At 42.8% G+C, this 23,867-nt stretch overlaps 2 protein-coding genes across 3 annotated transcripts; one reads left to right on the top strand and one right to left on the bottom strand.

Annotated features, from left to right (window-relative positions):
- The first annotated feature begins 2,090 nt into the window (after window positions 1-2,090).
- Window positions 2,091-9,055, top strand: AKAP14 (A-kinase anchoring protein 14). 2 transcript variants are annotated; one of them, XM_081179090.1, is made up of 6 exons: window positions 2,091-2,241; window positions 2,947-3,135; window positions 3,228-3,325; window positions 5,292-5,471; window positions 7,461-7,513; window positions 8,889-9,055. In XM_081179090.1, exons 2-6 carry the CDS (start codon window positions 2,958-2,960, stop codon window positions 8,971-8,973), a joined length of 594 nt encoding a protein of 197 aa, XP_081035216.1. In that variant the 5' UTR covers window positions 2,091-2,241; window positions 2,947-2,957; the 3' UTR covers window positions 8,974-9,055. The 2 variants fall into 2 exon arrangements, with proteins under 2 accessions (XP_081035216.1, XP_081035215.1); XM_081179089.1 differs by having other exon boundaries at window positions 2,091-2,308.
- Window positions 9,056-9,990: 935 nt separating this feature from the next.
- On the bottom strand, window positions 9,991-23,632 carry NKAP (NFKB activating protein). The gene is made up of 9 exons (XM_081179051.1): window positions 23,303-23,632; window positions 17,420-17,500; window positions 16,928-17,004; window positions 16,514-16,564; window positions 15,731-15,779; window positions 14,925-15,040; window positions 14,409-14,484; window positions 13,063-13,212; window positions 9,991-12,897 (listed from the first exon to the last, which is right to left on the bottom strand). Exons 1-9 carry the CDS (start codon window positions 23,566-23,568, stop codon window positions 12,723-12,725), a joined length of 1,041 nt encoding a protein of 346 aa, XP_081035177.1. The 5' UTR covers window positions 23,569-23,632; the 3' UTR covers window positions 9,991-12,722.
- Window positions 23,633-23,867: the final 235 nt, after the last annotated feature.

The raw sequence follows: 23,867 nt of genomic DNA, 5'->3' as shown, positions 1-23,867 counted from the left end.
TAAAACTGGAACCCAGATTTCCTGTCACAAGCAGTTAGAGGAGACGGCTGATCTGGAGGCTAAATATCTCACACATGAAAGATCTCAATCATTGTTTCCAAAACTTCTGAGATGACATTATTGTCGCTTCTAAAACTGGGGGCATCAACATGCATTGATTTCTTTTAGAATGTGCAAGAACTAAGCACCTGCACATGAGATGATCCACTGTGGTTTATTTTATTTTATTAATCCAAATGCTTTTACCCTGGGTTGTTTTTTAGGGGGGGATGGGGGTGAAACAGACCGTAAAAGCTCTTCCAATCCAATCCAAAATTAAAATGGTAATTTCCAGAAGACTTCACAGCAGAGGTACTAAAACCCAATGCAGACTAAAGTCCTGGAAAAGCTGGGTATTCTCTTTTGTTACAGCTAACAAAAAGGCCATTACTGAAGGGGCCAATCAAGTCTCCCAGGGGAAGGGAGTTCCATATCCTGGGAGCCATAACCAAACAGGCCCTGCCTTGCATCCCAGCCAGAAGTGCCTTAAAAACAGGAGTGGCGTGGTGAAATATACTTGGAGTCGAGTGTGGATTTCATGCTCTTTATTCAGCTCATAGTAGTGAGGAATGGAAGTTCCTCCAAACTGTCTACTTTATATACATTATTTACACAATGGGCCCCACGTGATTGGCTAATTCTGGGATTCTCCTGTAGGCCAATCAGGTTGTGGATTCACTTTCACCTGGAGCTGGATTGGGTGGCTCCTGCAGACCAATCAGACTGCTGCATTTTGGATCCTATTCAACTCAGTACATAACACATGGCTATAGGCCTCTAGGCGTTGAAGCACTACAGCAGGGGTGGGAAACTTGGAGCCCTCCAGATGTGGTCAGATTCCAGCTCACCAACCTGCATGGCCAATGGGCAGGGCTGAGGGAGCAACATCTGGAGCGTTGCAGATCCCCCCATCCCTGCACTACAGCTTCCAGCATCCCTGGCGTTTGGCCAGGCTGGTTGGGGCTGATGATTTCAAGTATTATATCTGGGCCACAAGTTCCCTGTTCCTGACAAAAAGGTACAGGGCCTCTGATTACAAACAGTAAGGAGTCATTATGCATGAGTCATTGTTCTTGGCATATCTCCTGATCTGCTTTTGAAGAGTTGCAGTATGTAGCCTTCTGTAAAGGCAAGCTATTCTACAGCTTCTCTGAATGAGTAGGGATACAGCCATGATAACATTCTATGCAGAAATGTCACTTGTGTGCTTTCAAATGCCAATTCAGGCTCCACCCTGGTGGAGGGATTATACAAACATCACTCCCTGTCAGGAGTGATAGGATTATACAAACATCACTCCGTCAGGATTTTAACACAGGCTTGCGACAGGCTTTGTTTCAGGCCATGGGAAAAGAGGGAAGGATGAGTCTAAATTATGTTTTAGGGAACAGCACACCATCAATTTCCCATTCCTGACAAGTATACAGCTAGGAGACAGAGGCTGATTTGATAGTGGGAAAGCCAGAGCAACGAATCTTGCAGAGATGCAGTCGGCCTCCTCTTCTGTGGTTGTTCACACGTAATAAATTTAATGCTCATTTAAAGCATTTGACTGTACCCAGAGAACCCTGGGACCTGTGGCTTGTTAAGGGTGCTGGGAATTTTACCCCGGGGAGGGGTGTGAATTATAGTTTTTTTGGGAAGCAATGGTGTGTACGCAGCCTATGTTTGACTATTTAATGGTTAGCGAGTTCACAAACTGGGTTGCTGCATGCCCAAATTTTGTGGCCTAGAAAGCACCAATAATTTTCCTCCCTCCAGTCAAATGCATCTTTTAACCATGGTCATTCTAAAGGGCTTCACCCCCAATTCCCTCCCACCCCTCCAAAAAATTAACATGCAAAAAGTGCACGTATGATGTGGGCTGATATGCCCTGCTCTATAATGTGAAAACACCACCCAACTCACATTAATCACTTCCCAGCCTCTTGAACGCCTAACAATATCATTGGCTGCACGCTGTGTGCTAAGAGCTGATCTCCACCAGTGTTCTTTTTTCCTTTCAGTAAGATGGAATGCCTGTACATCAAACCAGCAGCTCTATTGGATGAGCTGCTGTTGCCCAGGCAATGATTGTGACCAAACACTTGTCACAGAAGCCTGAGAGCCCGCTACTTAATGAGCCCTGGGAACCTGCATCTCGGAGGAAATAAAGCAGCTCCGATCACAAGAGAAAAGCATCTGGAAAGCACTTTCAAGCTGGTAATGGAGTGATCTACTATCCTTTGCGGGATCAGAGGAAGTGCTGACTTTCGTACAACATCCCTTGGTGATTATTTCTCAGAGCAATGAGTACCCACTTTCTCATTCTTAATTATTTGCATTTGTGGCTGAACGCAGTGGAAATGAGAGGACTAAAGGAATGCAAAGGCACAGGCTTGTTCATGATTTCTCATTCCCTCTTTGCAGATTATGATTTGCAGGCGTACACCGAATACTTTTCAAGGCGTACACTGCAAAATGTAATGAAAGAATGTGACAAAGGTGTGTTTGAGCCATAGCTCGGTGGTGGAACCACATGCTCTGCAGGAAAAGGGCCCAGGGTTAAAAAAAAACCAACCCCATCTCTAATTGGGGTTGGGAAAGAATCCTGTCTGAAACCCTGGAGAACTGTTGCCGGTCCGTGCTGGCAAGCTAGGTAGCCCAATAGGCTGACTCAGTATAAGGCCCTTTCGGTGTTTTTACAGGGAACCAGGATTAGTTGCAGCTCGCAAGTGAGCATACACTCAGTGGTAAACCAGGTCTGCCCTGTGTAACAGCCCAAAATGTTTTTCTTAAGAATGACGATGGGGTTTTGATCTTTTCTATGATTAGCAGTGGCAGAGTAGGTTATTGCTTGCTGTGTAGGTCAAATTCTGAGCAATGATCCTTATGACCCTGTGTGCTATCCTCATCCTCTCCTTCTAGAGTTGTGGACAATGGAGGAGTTGACCAGTAACGTGGAAGGCAAGGATACACCTGTGAAAGCTGTAGATGCATCCATGGAAGCTGAAGATCCAGCTCTAGAAGCCATCAGGAAGGCAGCAGAGTCTATTGTGAAAAATGTTATCAGAGATGCAATATACACTATTAGACACCTGCAAAAGACAGAGGCAGGTATTACAATATTAACTTGCTATGCTTTTGATGCCTCCTGGATGGTATAAAAGCTACCCATACCGGAGATTAACTTATTCCCTTCCCTTCAGTTCCAGGAACCAAATATCCAGTACCAAATATTACATGGATGAAGTGCAAGGATTTCACAGTATTTAATGGACTGGCACAGATTGAGGATTATTTAAAAGTAAGTTTAAAATTGGATACTTACTCAATGCCTTTAGCCAAGTGACATGACTGGATGCATGAATATGCTGTGAGAATCAGCTGGAAAGGGCCTGTATGTTTGGTGGCATTGAAGGTAACACACAGTGCAATCCTTTAGATCAGTGGTTCCCTCAAGGGGTCCGCATAACCTACCTAGAGTGTCTGTGGCACCCTTCACATAACAAAAGCTACCATAGAGATTTCAAATTTTTCAAAAGTCCCTAGCTTGGCTTTTGAAAAAAATGCAGTACTTAGCTATTTGGGAACCACTGCTATAGATGTGTACGTGGAAATAAGTTTCACTGTGTTCAGTGGGCCTGAGTCCTTGGTAAGTGGGTTTAGGATGGCAGCTTTATTGTACCAAATAATTGATACTATGTTAATAAGAGCAACAATATTTCTTTATCTTTTTTTCTAAATTTTGGTGGGTAGGTGCTGCAAGTACATCAAATATACAGCAATGAATGACTAATAGCATAGGTAAAGGTAAAGGGACTCCTGACCATTAGGTCCAGTCGCGGATGACTCTGGGGTTGTGGCACTCATCTCGCTTTATTGGCCAAGGGAGCCGGCATACAGCTTCCGGGTCATGTGGCCAGCATGACTAAGCCGCTTCTGGCAAACCAGAGCAGCACACGGAAATGCCGTTTACCTTCCCGCCGGAGCGGTACCTATTTATCTACTTGCACTTTGACGTGCTTTCGAACTGCTAGGTTGGCAAGAGCAGGGACCGAGCAACGGGAGCTCACCCCGTCGTGGGGATTTGAACCGCTGACCTTCTGATCAGGCAGTGAATCTGGCTGTTATCATTAATTGCAAGTTCTTCAGCACCTCATGTGAAAAAGACCAAAGGAACCTGCAGTCAATGTACATCCTCAACCACACAGTTAAATATTTATGCTCATTTATAGCCATCGTTTTTCCACCATGGAATTCACGGCAGAGTACATGCACAAACCCCACCCAACCCTGTTTCTCTTCACTATCTGGCTGCTGTGACAGAAGGTGGGGGAGAGGCCTTTTTCTCTCTCATCCTTTAATGACCACTAGTGCAGGCAATCCATTCATGCCAGGGGCTCTCAGGTAGACCAACACCACATTCCCCTTAGGATCCATCTATGGCAACCCTATCTTTGGGCAGGTAACACTTTTGTCACATCCTTATAAATAGTGGAGCACATTTTTATGTGTATGCAGGTTCACAAATGAATCATCTTTTTATATTAGGTAACAATTATCGGCTCCTATGGGGAAGCCTCCACAGACTTTAAGCAAGGAGCAAAGAACGGTTTGTGTTTGTAAGACTTTTAAAAAGTTGTTGTTGTTGTTGTTGTTGTTGTTGTTAACTGCCCTTCACTAGAAGGTCAGTTCTATTGCAGCTACCTACGAATGGGCTTCTGGTCTCCACATTTGTTGCAGCATAGATGGGATGGTCAGTTGGGCAGACAAGGGACTTTATGGCAACAGTCCATTTTGAAGAGTTTCTTACCCAGGTGGGTCTTAACTGACAGCTGGCCTGCTCAGCCAATCACAAAGGTATTGATTGCCTACCATGACATAGCCAAAAGATTCCCAGAGGCTGTGGGTGATCAGTACTGGGCCATCTTAAAGTGAAAGGCAGCCATGAATGGGGCCTGGATCACACCTGCATCATGTGCCCTCAGATCACTGCCTCGAAACTTCGCCTGCTACTAATCCTCCTCACTACAACCATGTAAAGCTGGGAGAAAACGAATGGCCCAGTCAGTCAGAGAGTTTTTGCAGCCTGGCAGGGGATTTGAAAGCAGGAGTCCTTATTGTGTGACTCATAACATTGCAATTCTGATAACGCCAAAGGCTTGACATGTGCTTGACACAGCGGGTTGTACCCACTATGTTCAATTGCTGGCAAAGGCGAGCAAATGCTTGGGCATGGGGCCACATCATGGCTTATGTTTATTCCACAGACATGGGAGCTTCATGAGAGCTGGCTACATTGGACAAACTATATCAGCGAAGAGGAACTGGAGTATTCCACAAGATACTTTTACCGGGTCCGCTGGAGTATCCCAACCTGTAGAAAGCCCATCCCACGAGCAACAGCATGTGTCTATTTCGTCATAGAGATTTCCAAAATCAGACCATCAGTAAGTATTTTGACATTGCCTCTGAAGACCTATAAGCCCAGAGGATAATTAAATATTCTTATATAAAATAAAAAAAGCAGGAAGGGGGAGAGAACACCGTCATTAGGATCAAGTTTGAACTTCTGAGATCTATAAACTTGATCATTTGCCAAGTGCTTGATCACACTCCCTTCATGCCCTTTATTTGAAGGCTCACATATTTAGGCAGAACAGTCCCCTGAACTTGAACTTCCTAAGAACTCCAACTAAATAATTGTGCTAGTGGCAGACAGTCTAAAGACTCCTGTCAGCATTATGAGACTTTCCCCCCACTCTTCTGCCCCATCATGTCCCCACATCCCCCACAAATTGGAGGAGAGGAATATCAGAAATACTTGTGCTGACGAAATGATTATGAACCATGACATTGAAACCCACCCTCCTCATTTAATGGTTTATAAACTATTTAAACTGTTGTACATTTATACTACAGTCTAATTATGAAAGCTTTTAAGGCTTTGATGGAATTGTTTTGTCATGTATTTAAATTATGTTCTGATTTTGTAACTGATTTTATACTTGTAGAAGCCATTTTGGCATGTAAGCAGTTTCTAACTTTAACAGTACTAGTTACAGTAATACTTCCGTTAAGGGACGCGGGTGACGCTGTGGGTTAAACCAGAGAGCCTAAGGCTTGCCGATCAGAAGGTCGGTGGTTCGAATCCCCGCGATGGGGTGAGCTCCCGTTGCTCAGACCCTGCTCCTGCCCACCTAGCAGTTAGAAAGCACATCAAAGTGCAAGGAGATAAATAGGTACTGCTCTGGTGGGAAGCTAAACGGCATTTCCGTGTGCTGCTCTGGTTCGCCAGAAGCGGCTTAGTCATGCTGGCCACATGACCCGGAAGCTGTACGCCGGCTCCCTCGGCCAATAAAGCGAGATGAGAGCCGCAACCCCAGAGTCGGTCATGACTGGACCTAATGGTCAGGGGTCCCTTTATCTTTACCTTTAATACTTACGTTGCAAATAATCAATAACAAGTTTTGGACAGTTTCCTCTGTAATGGTACAAACAGGAAAGGATCTTCCCCTATACTTCTGTCTCTAGGTATGATTTACCTTGTCATCCACCCAAAAAATGGCAGAGGCGGGGAATGTGACCCCACATGTCTCTAATGTGAATTGGTTTATGTATAGAACTTACACTGCTTCAAGGGGGTCTGCAGAAGCAGTGAAAACAATACAGTACAGTAAACCAGACAGCAGCAAAATGCCAGGGATAAAATCAGCAGAACAAGGCAAGAGAACCTCAGCTAAAAACCAGTAGAGCAGGTATGGGGAACTTTTGGCCCTCCATTTGTTGCTGAATTACAACCCCCCATGAACCCCAGCAAGCACAGCCCATAATGGTCAAGGATGATGAGGTCAGCAACATCTGGAGAGTCAAAGGTTCCTTAAACCTAGAAGCACTTTCTTTTGCCTGTCCTGCATCTCTCTATCAGCTTCATCAGATGTCCTGGCTTCTTATTTTGTAAGAACAGGAAAACTGTTGCTGATCCACCCAACTCATAATTTTACACACTTTGACCAAGTCTTCCTCTCCTTTTTTCCAAGTTAAAAGTCTAACTACTGCTGCCTTTTTAGGATACTGTTCTTTTATTATTATCATTATTACATTTTAATCTGCATATGCAGCACACCATCCTGGAATTTATTTCGATGAATGTTTAAAAATAACTGAAATACAATTTTGTAACCTTTCCCAGTTGGAAAGGTTGAGCTGCAGAGGCTTATTGTATACATAGTACCAAGACCCTAGAGGCGCGCCCATCAGACCCCAACATTACAGTCAGGCTTCTCTTGCTTGCAAATTTCCTATTGCTATTACATTTTGAGTTTACTAGTGTCCATGAGGACCAGAATGCCCTAGTAGGGAAGAGTGATTTTAAAAAGCAAAATGGAAGCCCAACATTCTCAGAGTGTTTTTTTTTCTCTCTCCCTCATTTAATGCAGACATTACCTGTTGAAGTATTCTTTGTGGTGGAGACGAATAAGCTAATTCACAGGTATTTTCTATTTTTAAAATAATCCATGAAATAATGGTGGTATGATAAATTCTGCTGAATGTTTTGTTATGGGAAAAGATCTGCTCATCTTGCAAACCCATCTAGGAGTGAATCGTACCTGCCTTTCTCTGTGTCTCTTTGATTTGCAACTAGGACAGCTGGCTTAGAAGAGGCCAGGCCTGTCTTGTGCAGAAATCAGCTGCAAAAAAATGTACCATAATCTGCTACAATTTGCAGGACACAAGGCTGTTTTTTGTTTTTTTCAACTACATTCACTGAAGATTCATCTCTTAGCCTGCAATCCTATACCTACCTACCAGGAATGTCTAGGATTCTGCTGCTTAGTGCTAAAGGATTGTTTATTCAATATGTGCCCTGAGTTTAAGAGGCTTCCCCAAAATTTGATCACATGCTCATTACTGGACACCATGCCTATGACTGACTGAGATTTGTTTTACATTAGGGACCTAAGAGGGTTGCATCCAATGTAGTGTTAAGTAACCCATTCTGGTAGTGCAGGAATTTACACTTGTGTAAAGTGCGCGCCTTTGTATACCCCTGTGTGACTCGAAGATCTGTCCTGGGTTTCCCCCAGCTCTCAGGAGTTGATTATGAGTGTGCAGAGAGGGGGCAAAATTCAATTGTGCAAGTGTAAATCCTTCTGCTAATGTAGGGTTGCCATATTTCAAAAAGTAAAAATCCGGGACACCCAGAAAGTTGTTGAGCTTTGACAAAGAACGCCCCCCCCAAAAAATCACGATTTTTCGATTGACTTGCCTTAGATCCAGGATAAAGTACTGCCTTTCAGAAATTGCCCCCAGACATCAGCTTTGAAATTCTGGACTTATGGCAGCCCTAGCTAATGGAACAAGTTCACTGGATACCATCCCTTGACACAAATTTTGTTTTAGTTTTTCTGTGTGCAAGAGCACTCAGATTTTGGTTGCAGAAATTTAAGTTTTTTCCTGTGGGTTTTTTTTAAAGTCACCATAAATGGGTTAAAAGGCACAAATCAGTCCATTAAAAGTACAGATGTGTGCAGGAACAAGCTAAAGGTGGCACAGACAGCAGGACAGAAGTGTTAGCACATAGTGCATTTGAGCAATGTCAAAACAAGCCATTTTTAAAAATCAGGATCCACCCTATTCCTATGACCATAATGTTTTTATTTTAAACTGTTGTAACCCGAACTTAAGACCTGCAGATAGTATATGATTATGATGAATATTGTAAGGGAATTAAATTTTCAAAAAAACAAAAACAAACAAACAAACAAACAAACAAACAAACAAACAAACAAACCATAGTTCCCAACTCAGATGTGTTAAGTAACCCAACTCTTGTGTTATATTTCTTCTGCTGTCTCTCTCTATAGGCCAGGAGAGTCTCGATTCAAAGAAAAATGGCTCAAAGATGTGATTGAAAGCAAAATAATCATGATGGAGACCATCACTTTTTAGTTCCTCTAGAACTGTTACAAACTAAAAACTCTCTTTTAGGTTTTCTGCTAGTTTTTATAAATAAAAGTTGTGCATATCTGTAGTCAGCTTCTCATTTTTGGTCTTTCTGTGTTGTGTTAGAAGGCTTAATTCCTGGAGAGTAAATGTTATTTGATCAAACCCGCAAAGCATCAGTGCCCTTAATCTTGCAGTAGACATGGCAGAGATCTCTACTTACTGCAACCTTCCAAGTCTATGTAGGCCAAGGGTAGCAAACGTGGTGCTCCCCTCCCTACATAATTCATGACCATTCACCAGGCTGGCTGGGGCAGATGCAAATTGTACTCCACATCTGGAGGGTACCATGTTAGGAAACGAAGCTTTGCTTACACAGATATGGCCACACTGCCAATGTCTGCAAAACTCTTTTTAAGGGAATTTGCAAGGGGTTATATTTGCATGTCACTCTGTCATAAGCTAGACCACCAGATGTTTTGGACAACAACTCCCATTATCCCTTACTATTGGGAATACTTAATTATATTTTACTGTTGTATTGTTATTTTTGTTTTCCTCTACCTTTTAAAATGTTTTATGTATTCTTTTTCTTTAAACTCATTGAAATATGCTTAATGGTTTTTGTGGAAATGCTAAGGATGGTAGGGAAGGATATACAGTGGTACCTCGGGTTACAGACACTTCAGGTTACAGACTCTGCTAACCCAGAAATAGTACCTCGGGTTAAGAACTTTGCATCAGGATGAGAACAGAAATCGTGCTCCGGCGGCGCAGCGGCAGCAGGAGGCCCCATTAGCTAAAGTGGTGCTTCAGGTTAAGAACAGTTTCAGGTTAAGAACGGACCTCCAGAAAAAATTAAGTTCTTAACCCGAGGTACCACTGTATTTATTAAGTATTATGATGTAGCAGGGCAAATTCCCCTCAATATAGCTGGAAGCTATATATATAGTTTGCAGATTCGTTTGAATCTCGTAGTTAAGATTATTTTCTGGTGTTTAAAAGAATAAAGACACGAGAGTCTTTCTGAGTAAAATAACAAAAAGTTTACTCACATTTCAGTTCACAATATGATTCCTGAAAGGCAGACTTTACTTAGTAGTTACACAAAGAAACTGAGAGTTCATCTCATATGGAGACTGAACTTGTGCTACTGGCTAAGAGCCAGCAGACAACAAAATTACATGAAGAATAGAAAATGGTTGCAGGAGAGCAGCGTGGCAGCAAAAGATCAGCAAGGAAGACAAGAGGAAAAACAAGAAGTGAGAAAATGGCTGCATGACTTGGCTCTTTTAAGGAGTCAGCCAGAGCCATGCCCATCTCCCAGGTCACAAGCAGCGGAAGGAGCTCCCGACCGGTGGTATAGGAAGTTACACTGACTGGATGTCCTCCTGCCTGTGTCCACTCTAGGAAAACAAGGAATGTTGCATTTGACTGGATTACATCCCACAATTTTATTATTGGGAATTCTTGCTCTCAACAGTCCCAGTTGTTCACCTATTTGAGTAATAGTACCATAGACTGCTTAGTCATGCTGGCCACATGACCCGGAAGCTGTCTACGGAAAACGCCGGCTCCCTCGGCCTATAGAGCGAGATGAGCGCGCAACCCCAGAGTCGGTCACGACTGGACCTAATGGTCAGGGTTTTACCATAGACTGCAACATGCACACTAAGCCGTTGACATGTGATCTTTATTCAAGACATGCTTGTGAGCCACAGCCCCGAGTTCCAATTTTCCAAATGGCAAGTGCTTTCAAACACTGTCAAATGTTTATTTTTATAGTTGTTTGAAAGAACGAGTCATGGCTTGAAACTGACAAGCCATAGATAAAAAACAACTAAGGTGCACCCAGGGGAACAATTTTAAATGTAACTTTCCAGAAATAATACGTGGTTTTGGAATTGTGAAAGGAATAGTACACAGGATGCACATCAAGCCCACTCCCTGTACACATTTTATGACTTCACCACTCCCTCCCAAATTTTGTATCACAGTTCCTTGTGCCCCTGACGGTCCCCTGAACTTGGGAGGGAGATTTTTTAGAAGGGGTTTGAGGCTTCTGAAAGAGCAGAGGTGCTCAGAAGTCACAGTGGATGGCACATGCCAGACACATTTCAATACTGGCATAAAGACTTTGCCTACAATAGGGGTCATGTTTTCAGCCCATCAAAGCCTGTGGATATCTAACCTGTTTCATTCCACTGAAACTCTATTTGCACAATGAAGTCAGGTAGGAAGATGCTTCCAATCTTCAAATAGTTCTCTCTCTTGATGAGCTATCAGTCAGACTCCCCATACTAGTTAATGTACAGGATGATGAAAGCAAATCTGTACTAAGAGAAACGGGAGGGCGCAAATGCCCATTACACTGCTGGCTCAGTAACAGGCTAGTCACTGGAAGACACTCTGCTGCAGCATTATACAGCTTCTCATTAAAATTATAAAATATATTAATACTTAAAATGTACAAATCTGCACAAAGTGAGCTGCTCCAACTCTATTTACAAGGAATCAGAGCCACTGAAAATGATTATAATTTAAGTCACTTAAAATCTAGTAAAAGAGAATCAAGTCTCACTAATATGCAACAAACAAATCTGTTCTGAAGCTTAAAAGGCTGTGTTAATGACTTTTTGTCTTTGTGCAATCAATGGTACAATCAATTTGCACCATCTGTTATTGTGGGATAACTAGCCCCATATAACCAACATGCTTAAGTCTAATTAACGCATGAAATGGTTAATACAATAGAGTTAGCTGTCCTGCCAGGCTTAGCTATGTCAGTTCCCTTACCTTGGGAATCAAACCTATCATTTCCTCCCAGTCTACCTGAGCACCTTAGCATGTGAAGAGGTTTGAACTGGTTACTCCAGCTTAGCAGCATGGCTTCTCACAAACCACTCTTCACTTCCTAGGCCAGTTCACTTCCTATGTCTAGGAACTTTCTTCACTTTGTAACTAAGTTAAGTTTTACTGCCTGTGCAACTTTTCTGACTGATGTGTGGAAGAGCACATGAATCTGACCTTTGTAGAGTTTGTTAGTAAACAATATTGTAACTTGCCAAATGTGTGGTCATATCCCATTCTGGGGGAAGAGGGAAAATTTGGAACTCACTTGAAAGTGCATATTTTAAAGGTAAAACAGCCTATATTTCCATGGTTTACTTTGCTGAATATATTGTGACTCCCAATTCCCTGCTGGGGCTCTCTCACCAAAGAGTACTTGCCCAGAACTTGAGATGTTGGCATCCAAGAATTCATATATATATATGTGCACCAACATTTATTTGGTTATCTAATGCCATTTGAAGATCACTCTGATCCACTCTGTGACTCGTACTGTACACTCAACATTCTCTTAGCAAAGGATTGAAAACAAAGCAACTTTAACAAAATGCCAAGTTTCAGTTCCACAAGTCTTGATTTGCTGCTCAGAATTTTACAAAGTGTCTTTTAAATCCACCAACTGGCACAGTACCTTGGATTCCTAGCAATATTTTGGGATAGTCTGCAATACAGCCTTGTCTCATTTCATTTAGGTCATTGTCCTTCTGCTGCTGTTAATGCCGTACAGCAAATTTGTGAACAGGCTATCCACATACACCTGTCAAGGTTCCTATTGATACATATAAACCATTTCCTGAAGTTCAACCAACAGTACACCCTACAAGTAGGGCTGTGATGCTGGACACCTGTTTGTGAATCGCTGTAATAGGAGACGGTTGTCAATATGCACAAGAAGAGCATCCTGCTCATTTGTCGTCTTTGCCCTTGGTTTTCCTGTAGACCATCTCTCGGAAGCTTGCCAGAATCTTGTTCTCTCTCTTCCGCCTCTCCTCCTGGTTGAAAGATGCCAGGGCCCTCTTTTCATCTGCACTGTAGATCTGGTTCTCCTTACGCAGACGCACGGCTTCCATTCTCCGGTGCCTGAAGAGAAACATGATGCACATCAAAAAACCAGTAATGTTCAACAGGAAGAGAAGATTTCCTTCATTACTAGCTCAATTTCTATTAGCCATTACCCAAATGTCTCCCCCCCTACACTGTATAACAGCAGCAAAATTTCACAGCAATCTCCACCAGAACGCTCACCTGCTGCCGCTCATCACATAGCCAGACTTCTCAAATGATGCAATCTCTTCACTGGTTAGACCAATTTCACCTCTCCTAGGGATGCGTTTTCCAGCTTTTACATATTCTGCCATGGCAGCGCCTTCACCGGGGAGTAAAGCATGTCCATAGCTTTAAGAAAGAGACAGGGTCATTACATTACCAAAAAAAAAAAAAAGGCATCCCAAAGCCCTGCTGACTTCTCTCTCTAACTATGGATACAGAGAAGCTGCAAAGGACAAAGCAAGACAACTTAAAAGTATTATTTCATATACAGGCCCATTTTGTGCAAGAAGACCTAGATAGGTAAGGGAAGCCGGAACCTGGAATCCCTTCTCAGTTCACCATCGCAATCCTAGAATCCTTACAAAGTGCCTCTAATATAGACAGGGCAAAAGGAGGTAGGTGGGTCTTTTCTCCCCTATCTTCTTTTGGCCTCATTATTCCACCTGGATTTCCTCCTGTTAAGCTCTCCATTTTGTCTGGGCAACAGTAAGAAAATGCTGGGACAAGCAGTGCAGCCAGAGTTTGTTCTTTTCCACCTTGCTACCTGTTTCCCTTCACTGTCAAGGTGAGACATGTTAGAAAAGGAAGTGTAAGAACATGTAGTTTAAGCATATGTCGCAGCATCGAAAGCCAAAATATAGAGAAGTTTTCATGAGGCTCTAGCACAGTTCTCTCGCGTGCATTAGCACTGGGAAGTTAGGGAGATTATAGTCCACCAGAAGGTCAGGGCACACAATTGTGGCCCATATTTTCAACTCATGAAACGACCCCTTCTGGAACATCCATCCATCCAAGTGCCAATGAGAGCAGGAAGTTCCCACATCAAATTTCACCTTAGTCACAAATGAAAAAGACAAAGCAAGCTACCATTTTTTTCAGACTCACTCAGCTGTAGTAGTTGTATATTGGTTCCCAAATGGCTTGGTTGTCAAACAAATCAGCTCCCGAATGCTGCAAACCTGGAAATGTTCTAGTTTGCGAATGTTTTTCCCTGAAGCCGAACGTCTGACATGGCTTCCAATTGACTGCAGAAAGCTCCTGCAGCCAATCAGAAGCTGCACCTCAGTTTTCGAATTGTTTCGGGAGTCAAACGGACTCCCGGAATGAATTAAGTTTGAGAACCAAGGTACCACTGTACAGGAAACATAGTATAGATCTAACTTATAGGATGCTTGCTGAGGATTATTAAGGATTATATATGCTCTGTTATCTGAGCTCTGTGAACTCTGTAAATGTGCTATATAATAGTTAAGAACTGTATTTGGATTCCTGGGCTACCTTGGATTTCAAATGCTGAAATAAGCTAAAGGTGCAGCACTTACTTCAAGGGCCGATCATCTTGAGAGGCATGAGTAATGGGAGCTTCTGGTCCTATGAAATCCACAGCATCTGCATTTTCTGCAAGAAAGCAATAAAAGGAAGAATGAAGTCAAAACCTTCTCCAATGCATTATTTAACCAGTTTTTTTAACCCAACTGTACAAATTTTATCCTTGCCACCCTTTCTGTGGGGTTTGCCTGGCCTAACTTCCATCTTCTCCCTCCCACTTTGAGCTCCATCAGCAGCTAGCCACTCTACACAAAAGGAAGGTAGCCTTCCAGTGGTCTGCTCTATTTTGTATGGCATATTCATTTTATTAGCCCACCTGATTTTTTTCTGTTGGAAAAGGTAGGGTATACATATAAACTAAATAACCACCTTACAAAAGGAATAAATTTAAAGCATACATCAGCTGACATCTCTTTAGGGATGCCTTTCCTTAGCAAAGACCAATCTAACAGTGAAGGCTGCTCCTGTGTGCTGGCTTTTCAAATAAGCTATGAGCATTCAAAACCTACTTGATCTCTCAATCCAGAGATCATCCTCTTGCTGTTCGTCGTCATCAGAATCTTCGCTGCTTGACTCGCTGAAGTCTTTCCTGCTCTTTTTACTCTTTTTTTTCTTGGACTTTTTTCTGTTGAGAAGTGAGAGGGAAATGGGATAAATATGTAAAATCAAAACAAGAAAGAAGAAAGGTTGGTAAGAACAAGAAGAAATGTTTTGGCTTCGTGTCGCTTACAATAATATTATCAATATTAATAATATTATAAATGAAAGGGTTAATGAAAAGCCATGTGTATAAAGGATACTATGGGGAAAAAACCATAACCCAAGAAAAAACAACCTTTTTGGAGCCAAATAAAAATCTTGGGCCTTTTGGGGAGCATACAGAACACACAATGCAGAACAAAGCTTGCTCACAAGGAAGATGTGAAACACTGAGAGCATAAACACATTTGGTCCCCCTTCTCTTTTCCTTTACAACACAAACTCAGAAACCACTCTCATCAAGTTCAGTGAGGCTTTCTTTCAGATGAATGCGGTCTTAGTTTTGTTCCACATATTTTTACTAACAAAACTTTAACTACATTATTGAAATAACTGGTGACAGTAACCAGACCAAAAGGAAAGCAAAATAAAATCCAAAACAGAAATAAACAATGCAAAATGAAATAAACAAAAAAGCAGAAGTTGAAAGCTGAGTCAAGAGTTCTCTTGGTGACAACATGGTAGCTGGGAAACAGGGAGTTTGTTACTAGTGTTATGAAACACACAAACCCTCCCCAATTTTACAAGTTTTTTTTTTTTAAAAAACAGCTCTTACTTCCTATGCTTCTTTTTCCTCTTCTTGGATTTCTTTTTTTCCTCATCACCTGAAATGTTAATAACAAAGAAAAACAAAAATAAGCAGGGGTAAGGCATAAAATGTTTGAGTGAAAGAAGGGTGGAAAACCAGTGTGGTATAGTGAATGGTGTTGGGTTAGGACTGGGAAGACCAGAACAGAAATTCCAAATCAGCCAAGAAGCCGACTGGGTAACTTTGAACCACCTGCTCACTTTCCTAGCCTAATATACATTACATAGCAGCTGAATAAGGAATTTAATTATTCCCCAGTGCATAATGCATTGCAGTCCTGGACTATTCACAGTAGGGATGGAAAAGCAGCGGCCTTCCTGATGAGAATCTGCAGCTGTCATCATCCCTGCATTGGCTGAGGCTAATGGGAGCTGGAGAGCCCAGCACCACTATGCCACATGTGATATTCATTTTTTTAAAACCCCACTATGATTTATGGACATTCATGCAATATCATTCAATTGTAGCTCATCTTCCTGAGAGCTTAAGGGTCCAATGGATCAATGTTAGTATGGGATTATTGTGATATGATTCTCAATTTGCCAAAATTCTTGACAACTGAAGAAGTTAATACTTCAGAATGAATGGACTAATAAATATGACTTTAAAGACTATGGGAATTTGCTATTCCTTATTTGAACTATAGTGTAGGTGGGTTGGGAGAATCCCCTTTAAGTGTGCAGCTCAAAAGAAGAAAGAGGCCAATTCCAAGCTGGGAACGCAAGTCTTGCACAACAGGTTCACACATACGTGAAGCAGCTTTTCTCTTCCTTTTCTTCTTTTTCTTCCTCTTCTCCTCCTCTGAAAATAATTTGAAAATGAAATGTTTTTACAATCAAGCCAAACAGTCCACTCCATGGGTTGTTACTTCCTGACCAACAGATTGCATCTGCTACACCTGAGGCCAGGCTGCAGCCTTGCTTTCTAGAACAGGTAGGGGACTGCTGTTGCATAGGGATGGGAGACATCATTTGCAAATAATATGACAACTGTTAAGGCAATGGGAAGTGTCACCAAGTCAGGAACTGGCGACATTAATTATTATTGATGCAATTTACTTTAGCAATTCCATTTGGAGTGCATTCATTCTAGGAAGGAAAGACAACTCAGTCCCTACAAATACTAATGATGGTACCCAAATGCCACCAAATCAGTGCAAAATACCTTCTGAGCTGGAATCAGAAGAGCTGCTCTTTTTAGATGTACCATCTTCATCTTCTGCAGGAGTGTGTTCATCAGAGCTAGATTTAAAGGCAGAGCAATATTAGTGTAGGCAGAAGTGCAAAATACATCATCATAATTTGAAAAGCTGCGGTCAAAAGCATATAAAGACTTCAGTGCTAAGTATTTCAGTAAAATAAATTTCTGTGTGAGAGCTTACCACTGTTTGGATTTTAATATATTAGTTATAATATATATGGGGCTAAATATGCCAAGGAATTCTACAATTTGATTTTAGGAATGTAGCAAAGTAGAACACAAAATACATTTGACAAAACCATGATGCTAAATAAGCCAACATGGGGGAACAACAAAACAAAATGGAAAAAGATAACCACCATCCTCCTTATTAGAATTCAGGAAAAGGTCCTCAAGACAGGTTACAGCAATGAAAACAGCAGTATTTATTTATTTATTAAAAACCCACAAACCTACTCTGGGTCAGGAACCTTTGGTGAGAATCCCCAAACTTCAGGTGCTCCAAGTTCACCTATTCTCTCTCTCTCGTTTAATCGCCTGTAAAAGATGCATCTCTGTTAAAACCCAGGACATATTTCCCATGTATAAAAATTAAGCACAGCACAGGGATAAGAGACAGCGTTGCTATAGAGCAAAAAGGGTTAGGCTGGAATGGGGAACCGTTTTCAGCCTGAGAGCCACTTTTCCTCACCAACAACCTTCTGGGGCTCACATGCCAGTGGGGAATGGGGTCAGAGACAAAAATGGGTGGAGCATTGTTAGCATAATAATAATAATAATAATAATAATAATAATAATAATAATAATAATAATTTTTATTTATATCCCGCCCTCCCCAGCCAAAGCCGGGCTCAGGGCAGCTAACAACAATAAAACAGTACAACAGTACAACACAACACAACACAACACAACACAACACTCTAAAATCATTCATTATAAATTGTGCTGAAGACTACAGTATATTCCTGTCATGCAAACAGGCAAGATTTCTGCACACACATACTAGGGCTGTGCAATAAGTTGCCATATTGTATCAAAATAACATCATGATAAGTGTTTCAATAAGGCAGAGACTTGACAGTTTCCTAGGAAGTAGCTCAGCTGAATGGATACTTTGCAGCATATACTGATACTTTGCAGATAATTTGTAGAAAAGTGTATCCAGCTTTGTTTGCTCCTTCCCTCCTCTTTCAAAACCCATGAGAAATGAAGATAACCCTTCACACAAACAAGCAAACTCTTTCAGATTCACTGGTATCTATCCACTTAAGAGCTCAGTTTGCTAGCAATCCAGGAGGGACCCCCCACAGCTAGTCAATCAAAGAGGCAAAGTAAACAAAAGAACTGGAAAGCACATCTGTCTTCCCTCACCAGTGGAAAAAAGAGGGGGAAGAGTTTTTGTTTTTATTTTCTGGTGCTGTTTATGTTGTTGGTTCCCCCTAAAAAGCTTTCCTCCATATTAAAAAGGGTTGTTTTTTAAAAAAAAATTAAAGGAGACTTTTTTTGCTTGCTTGCCTTCCTTCCCTCCCTTTGATAAAATGGGTGAGATTGGTAGGAAGAGGGCTTGGGGGGGGGGCGTGGGTAGAAGAGTAGCTGGCTGCCTTATGCTGAAATGGGAGGTTGGTTACTGTGTGAGAATGATAATGAGGGTGTTTTTCAGTATTAGTTGAACTCAATGGTGCTTATGCATGCACAGATTCCACTTAGACTTCTGTGTGGGGAAGCAGATGCAACTTGACTAGTAAATCACTTAAACTACTCATAAATTAGTTGAAAAATATATTAAATATAATATATGGAAGTTCATTTACAATTTTTATTAAATCTACTACTTTACATTTTTTAGGGCCTCCACTGCCACAGGGAGCCTCGTCAAGGCCCTCTGCTGCTGCGGGGATGCGCAGTGCACTCTCCACCACTGTGGGGAGGTACTGTGGGACCCCTACTGCTGCGGGAAGGCCCAGGAAGGCCCTCTGCTGCTGCACGAAAGCACTGCGCACCCTCAGGGCTGTACCTAGGAGGTGGTGAGGTGGGCTCCTGCCAGGGGCGCAAGTGAGTTGGGGGTGCAAAATCGGCTTAAAATATGTCCATAAATAAAAATATCAATTATTGTGTGATAGGAATTTTATGGTCTTAGATATATGGTAATGTTCATAACTGCACATACATAGATCAACACAGGAAGACCAACCTGGAACCATTTTGATTCCTAAACTGACCAAATCCTTTCTCTGCAAGGTTAAACTGGAAAAGCCTCCCCATTGTCTCTTTCCTCACAAATCCTGTCTCAAGGATATGTCTGTTTGAATAAGGTGTGAGCCTGTGACTTGGCCCAGGAAATAAGTATTTTACCACTACAAAAGAATGGCCAGGCTCCCCAGGCAATCCAAACAAGTAACTTGCCAGACAGGAGATAAACTGTGACAGGAGAAAAACAACATTAAAATTTCTGTGATGTGGGTGGGATGTATCTGAGGGGTGGTCTTAGGTTACACCCCTTCTGTGATGTATGCATAATGTTTCTGGGGGTGGTCTTGATCTAGAGGATGGGAATTGCAAAAGTCTTTATAAGCCCTTGCACAGCAATTTTAGGGGGTCCTCTTCCTCTCCTGCGTGTGAGGGGAGCACCCTGTTGCAACAGATCAATAAAGATCAGGCTTACTAGCTGCTTTGCTTCTCAATATTCTCTGGTTGGCCTCTGTTACTTTCTCCTACCAATAGGGAACCTATGTAAGGACTCTATATGGGCTCTTGGATACCCCATAAGGGAAAAGGGCATATTTTTATTTACAACAATTGCCTCATAAGAAAAGCTTTTGAAATAGAGGGTGAATTGAATGGGGGGAGGTTGGAGGAGAGGTGGAAAGAATAATTTGTCCATGGGTAGGGGGCGGAATCTGGACGGTTCTGCCAGGGGCACAAGATCACCTAGCTACAGCTCTGCACACCCTCCACCGCTGCAGGGAGGTATGGCAGGACTCTCTGACCCCACAGGGAGGCCCAGCAAGGCCCTCCGCCACCACAGATATATATTGTGCTATAGCAAGATATTGTGATATTTAGCTGGTGATATATTGTGATGTTGAAAACCAGATACAGTATTGCCCATCATTAATACATACAACACACACCTCTCTGTCTGGGTAATTAAGAAGCTTTATTACAGTTCAATGATACATTTAAGCCAGCAAGGAGGGTGTGAACAGTGCAAGTCTGGGTGTCTCGGAAGGAGAGCATGATGTAGGGAGTCCAGGAAGACTGTGTTTGGACCTGGGCTGAGGTTCCCCACAGATGAATGGAATTGCTAAGGCAAGAAACAACTTGAATTATCAGTAACAGTATTTGAATTTTTCTTAAAGGGAAAACAATCTCCCTAGATCAGAGCTTTCCAAACATTTCATGTCGGTGATACAGTTTTTGGACATGCATCGTTTCGCTACACAGTAATTCAGTTTTACTAGCAAACCGGAGGTTAAACTAACCCCTTTCCAATCCAGGGAGGAGCGCAGGGAGTATTTGCACAAAACACCTATGCACTGCAGCCAACACACTTTGTTGCATGTCTTTTGCCACTTGGCCTGGGAGAGAAGGGCCCTGACTAGCTACAAAAGCTGAGGCTTCTGAAGAGGCCAAAGACCATCTCAGCTGTCTCTTAGTACAAACCCAGGTCCTCAAGCCTGAACTTCCACAACTGCTATCTGCCATGAAACCCCACTGGCAGGATTAGCAGCAGTGGCAGTAGCAACGTTATGTGGTTATAATATTTTAGTCTCTTTTTAGTTATGTTGGTTTAAATGTGCATTTTATATCTGAATTCCTTTAGTAAAGTTTTATTTTGAAATCTTTAAAATGATATTTAAGTTTCCTGTTAATTATATTGCTTTGGATGTATACTTTATACTTGACTTTCTTCTGTAATGATTTATTCTGGATTGTTTTACTTGATGTATTAATGCGTTGTAAACTGCTCTGATATTTCCCCTCCTTAAGAATATAAAGTGATACAAAAAAGATATAAATAAAAATAAAGATATTGTTTTAAATCAGAACAAAAGTTACACAACAGCAAAATCAACATACAAGATGCTTGCATCAATGGACTAACATTTAGTGATACGTTGCCCAATCAAAATCACTACCCGACCTAACCTTTGCATATGTACTCAAAAACAAATCCTCTCTGAATTGAATGAAACCTAGTTCCATGCAGGTATGAACATTGTTTATGCTTGAGACTGAGTCAATTTAGCCATGACTTCATCAGTTTAAATTGCACTATGTATCACACCTTAAACCTCCATGGCTAGGAGTCATGGTAATAACTTTCTAGCTGTTATGATATAACAAGGGTAAGGGATGAGTTGGAATACTACTTGCCACATGCAAAGTGCTGCCACCAAGAAGACCCCATTCTCACATCTCTTCCCCATCCCAAGCTCTAAAGTCAAAGATGATCAAAACTTCTGAAGGCGGTAGGCTGTCAGCAATCTGGTCCCAATAAGTATTGGAACCCATATAAAGCTGATACGGAAGAGGGGGTGCCTTCCTTCACCCTTCCGCTAGTCACCAGAGGGTCCGAGGCGATGACCTCAAGGGCACCCAGCCCTACATTCACCCCTCAGCCCCCACACCGTTGCACAAGCACCACACCCTACCCAAGCCCCAAAATTAAAGTGCCTTTCCCTTTTTCCACACGGGCAAAATAAGCCCAAACTCTTAAGCCTCTTTCTCGCTCCATCTTTATCGTGGGTAGACCATATCAAACTGTATCCCCCATTCGTTTCAATGGCTGCGTTCTACCCAATCAGAACCATGCATTCGCTTTGCAGAGCTAACTCAGCGAGCTCCTGCACGCCTCATTTAACCTCTTGATAAGCTGCTGACGGCTCCCCGCTGGGAGAACAATGGAACCGAAACTTGTGAACTCATAAAAGTGTCAAATCTTGCAACAATGTATCTATTTTGTTTCCGACTTCAATTATCAATATAAGAATGGACTGAAACGGACTAAAACTTCTAAAATTCGTATAAAATCAACCGCAGCTCCAATTTCCTTGGTTTTGGTGTCAATCGACTCAGTTCCTTCAGGACTCCATGACACCTCCTCTGCCTCCATAATCCCTCGAGCGAGGAGTCACGTACTCAGGAAGACCCTAATCCAGTCAAATCACTCTGCCCAACCTTTCCTCCGGGCAATGCCAGGTGACAGACCATGCATACATGGACCATTGTCTTCTCATCACCGGTACTCAGGAAGCGCTTATCTCCAGCTCTGCATATTCCCCCTCCCTCCTCCGTATGTTAATCCTGTGTAACCCAACCTCTTCTTAATGTATTCATGATGTAACTAGGATGTATTTTGCACTGTATTCTGGGACATGGAGGGAAGTTTCAAAAGTTCATGTCACCCCTTTCTCGCTGTTCAATCTCGTCTTGAACCTGTTGCGCAATAAACTTGGATCTTCTGCAGTTTGCTCCTGTCTCCGGCTGAGCTCATTTTCTTCTGCAGGGACCCGCGGACCTAGTCCGACGAGCTGGGTGGCAGAGTAGCCCCGCACCCAGATTTTACCCTAACAAAGCCAACGTATTAGATCTTATGTCTCAAATTTTTTTTGCTATGGTTTAGAATTACATTGTCATAAAACCCCCAAAACAGCCCTGCTTCTGTGCTTTTTAACAGCAACCCTGGCATACAGAAATAAGGGAAGCACGGAGACCTGCAAATATGGCAAAACTAACCATATACCTACATTCTGAAAGGGTGGGAGAGAAACGACTCGGGGTGTAATAAAGGCACAACCACTCTTTGTGTTAACTTTTTACGAGAAACTGGTTAAACTTGGACACTGATTCGTATAGATCGGGGATGGGGAACATGGGACGTTCCATATGTTGCTGGGCACCAACTTCCAGTCTGCATGGCCAACTACATCCAGAGAGCCTCAAGTTCCTCATCCCTGGGTTGAGATCCTCCACACTGATTTCACAGTTGTCCGTTTTGTAGTACAGCTAGCAAAAGGGGGGAAATGAACAGGCACCCGGGGAGGAGGCGGGAAAGGGAAGCCTCAGCCTTTCATGTAACTTTCCTCAGCTTGCATGTAACTTTCCTCTCTCTCTCTTTTGGTACTTTATTTAACCTTCCGATGTTTTTAAAGGAGGGCGGCGAACGTGCCTCGGCGCTGCTATCTTTTTGAAAGCCTCAATCAAGAGGCGCATTAAATAACGCGAAACAGGTAAGGGAGGGAGGGATGAAATATTCAAAAGGGGAGATATTGAAGAAGGGAGACCCCGCCAGGACCCTTTCCCGGATGAGGCCAGCAAGCAAGCCTCCTCACGTACCTCTGCCTCAGCGACTCCTCCTGCTCCTTGCCGTAGTGCTCTGGGCCATGGCGGTGGCCGAAGTGGTGAAGCGGGCCGGGCCGCTGACGGAACCCGCCTCCGCCTCCGCCGCGCTCGCGGGACCGAGACCGGGACGGAGACCGGGCTCGGGACCTCTTGCTCCGGCTGGACCTGGGCGGGGAAGGGCTGGTTGAGCTGCCGCTCCGATCCCGCCGTGACGGCGGCGGCGACTCCTCTGGGCTCCGCGAGCGGGACACCGGCGCCATGGCCTCGGCAGGAGGTCCTCCGACACCTCGAGTAGCGGAAGCGTCGCCAACAGTCAACAGAGAGGCCTTTTCCTTCCGCCGGATGTGGCGTCAGGGTGTGTGTGTGTTTATTGCCCCCTTCATCTCACTTCCGGCGCTCTTTTCAAACTCTTCCGTCAAGCGTTTGATATCCTATATTGATGGGTCTAAACGACTAGTTTTTCTATTTTCTGTGGCATTTAAAATATAAAGACACATACACACTCTCTCTCTTTATATATATATTTAGCCTCTGTGTGAATGATGCCGTTTATAATATT

This window comes from Podarcis bocagei, assembly GCF_964188305.1.
Source record: "Podarcis bocagei genome assembly, chromosome: Z".
NCBI classification, from domain to species: Eukaryota; Metazoa; Chordata; class Lepidosauria; order Squamata; family Lacertidae; genus Podarcis; species Podarcis bocagei.
Note: the sequence above shows the minus strand (reverse complement) of the source record. Positions and strands in the feature narration are given on the sequence as shown.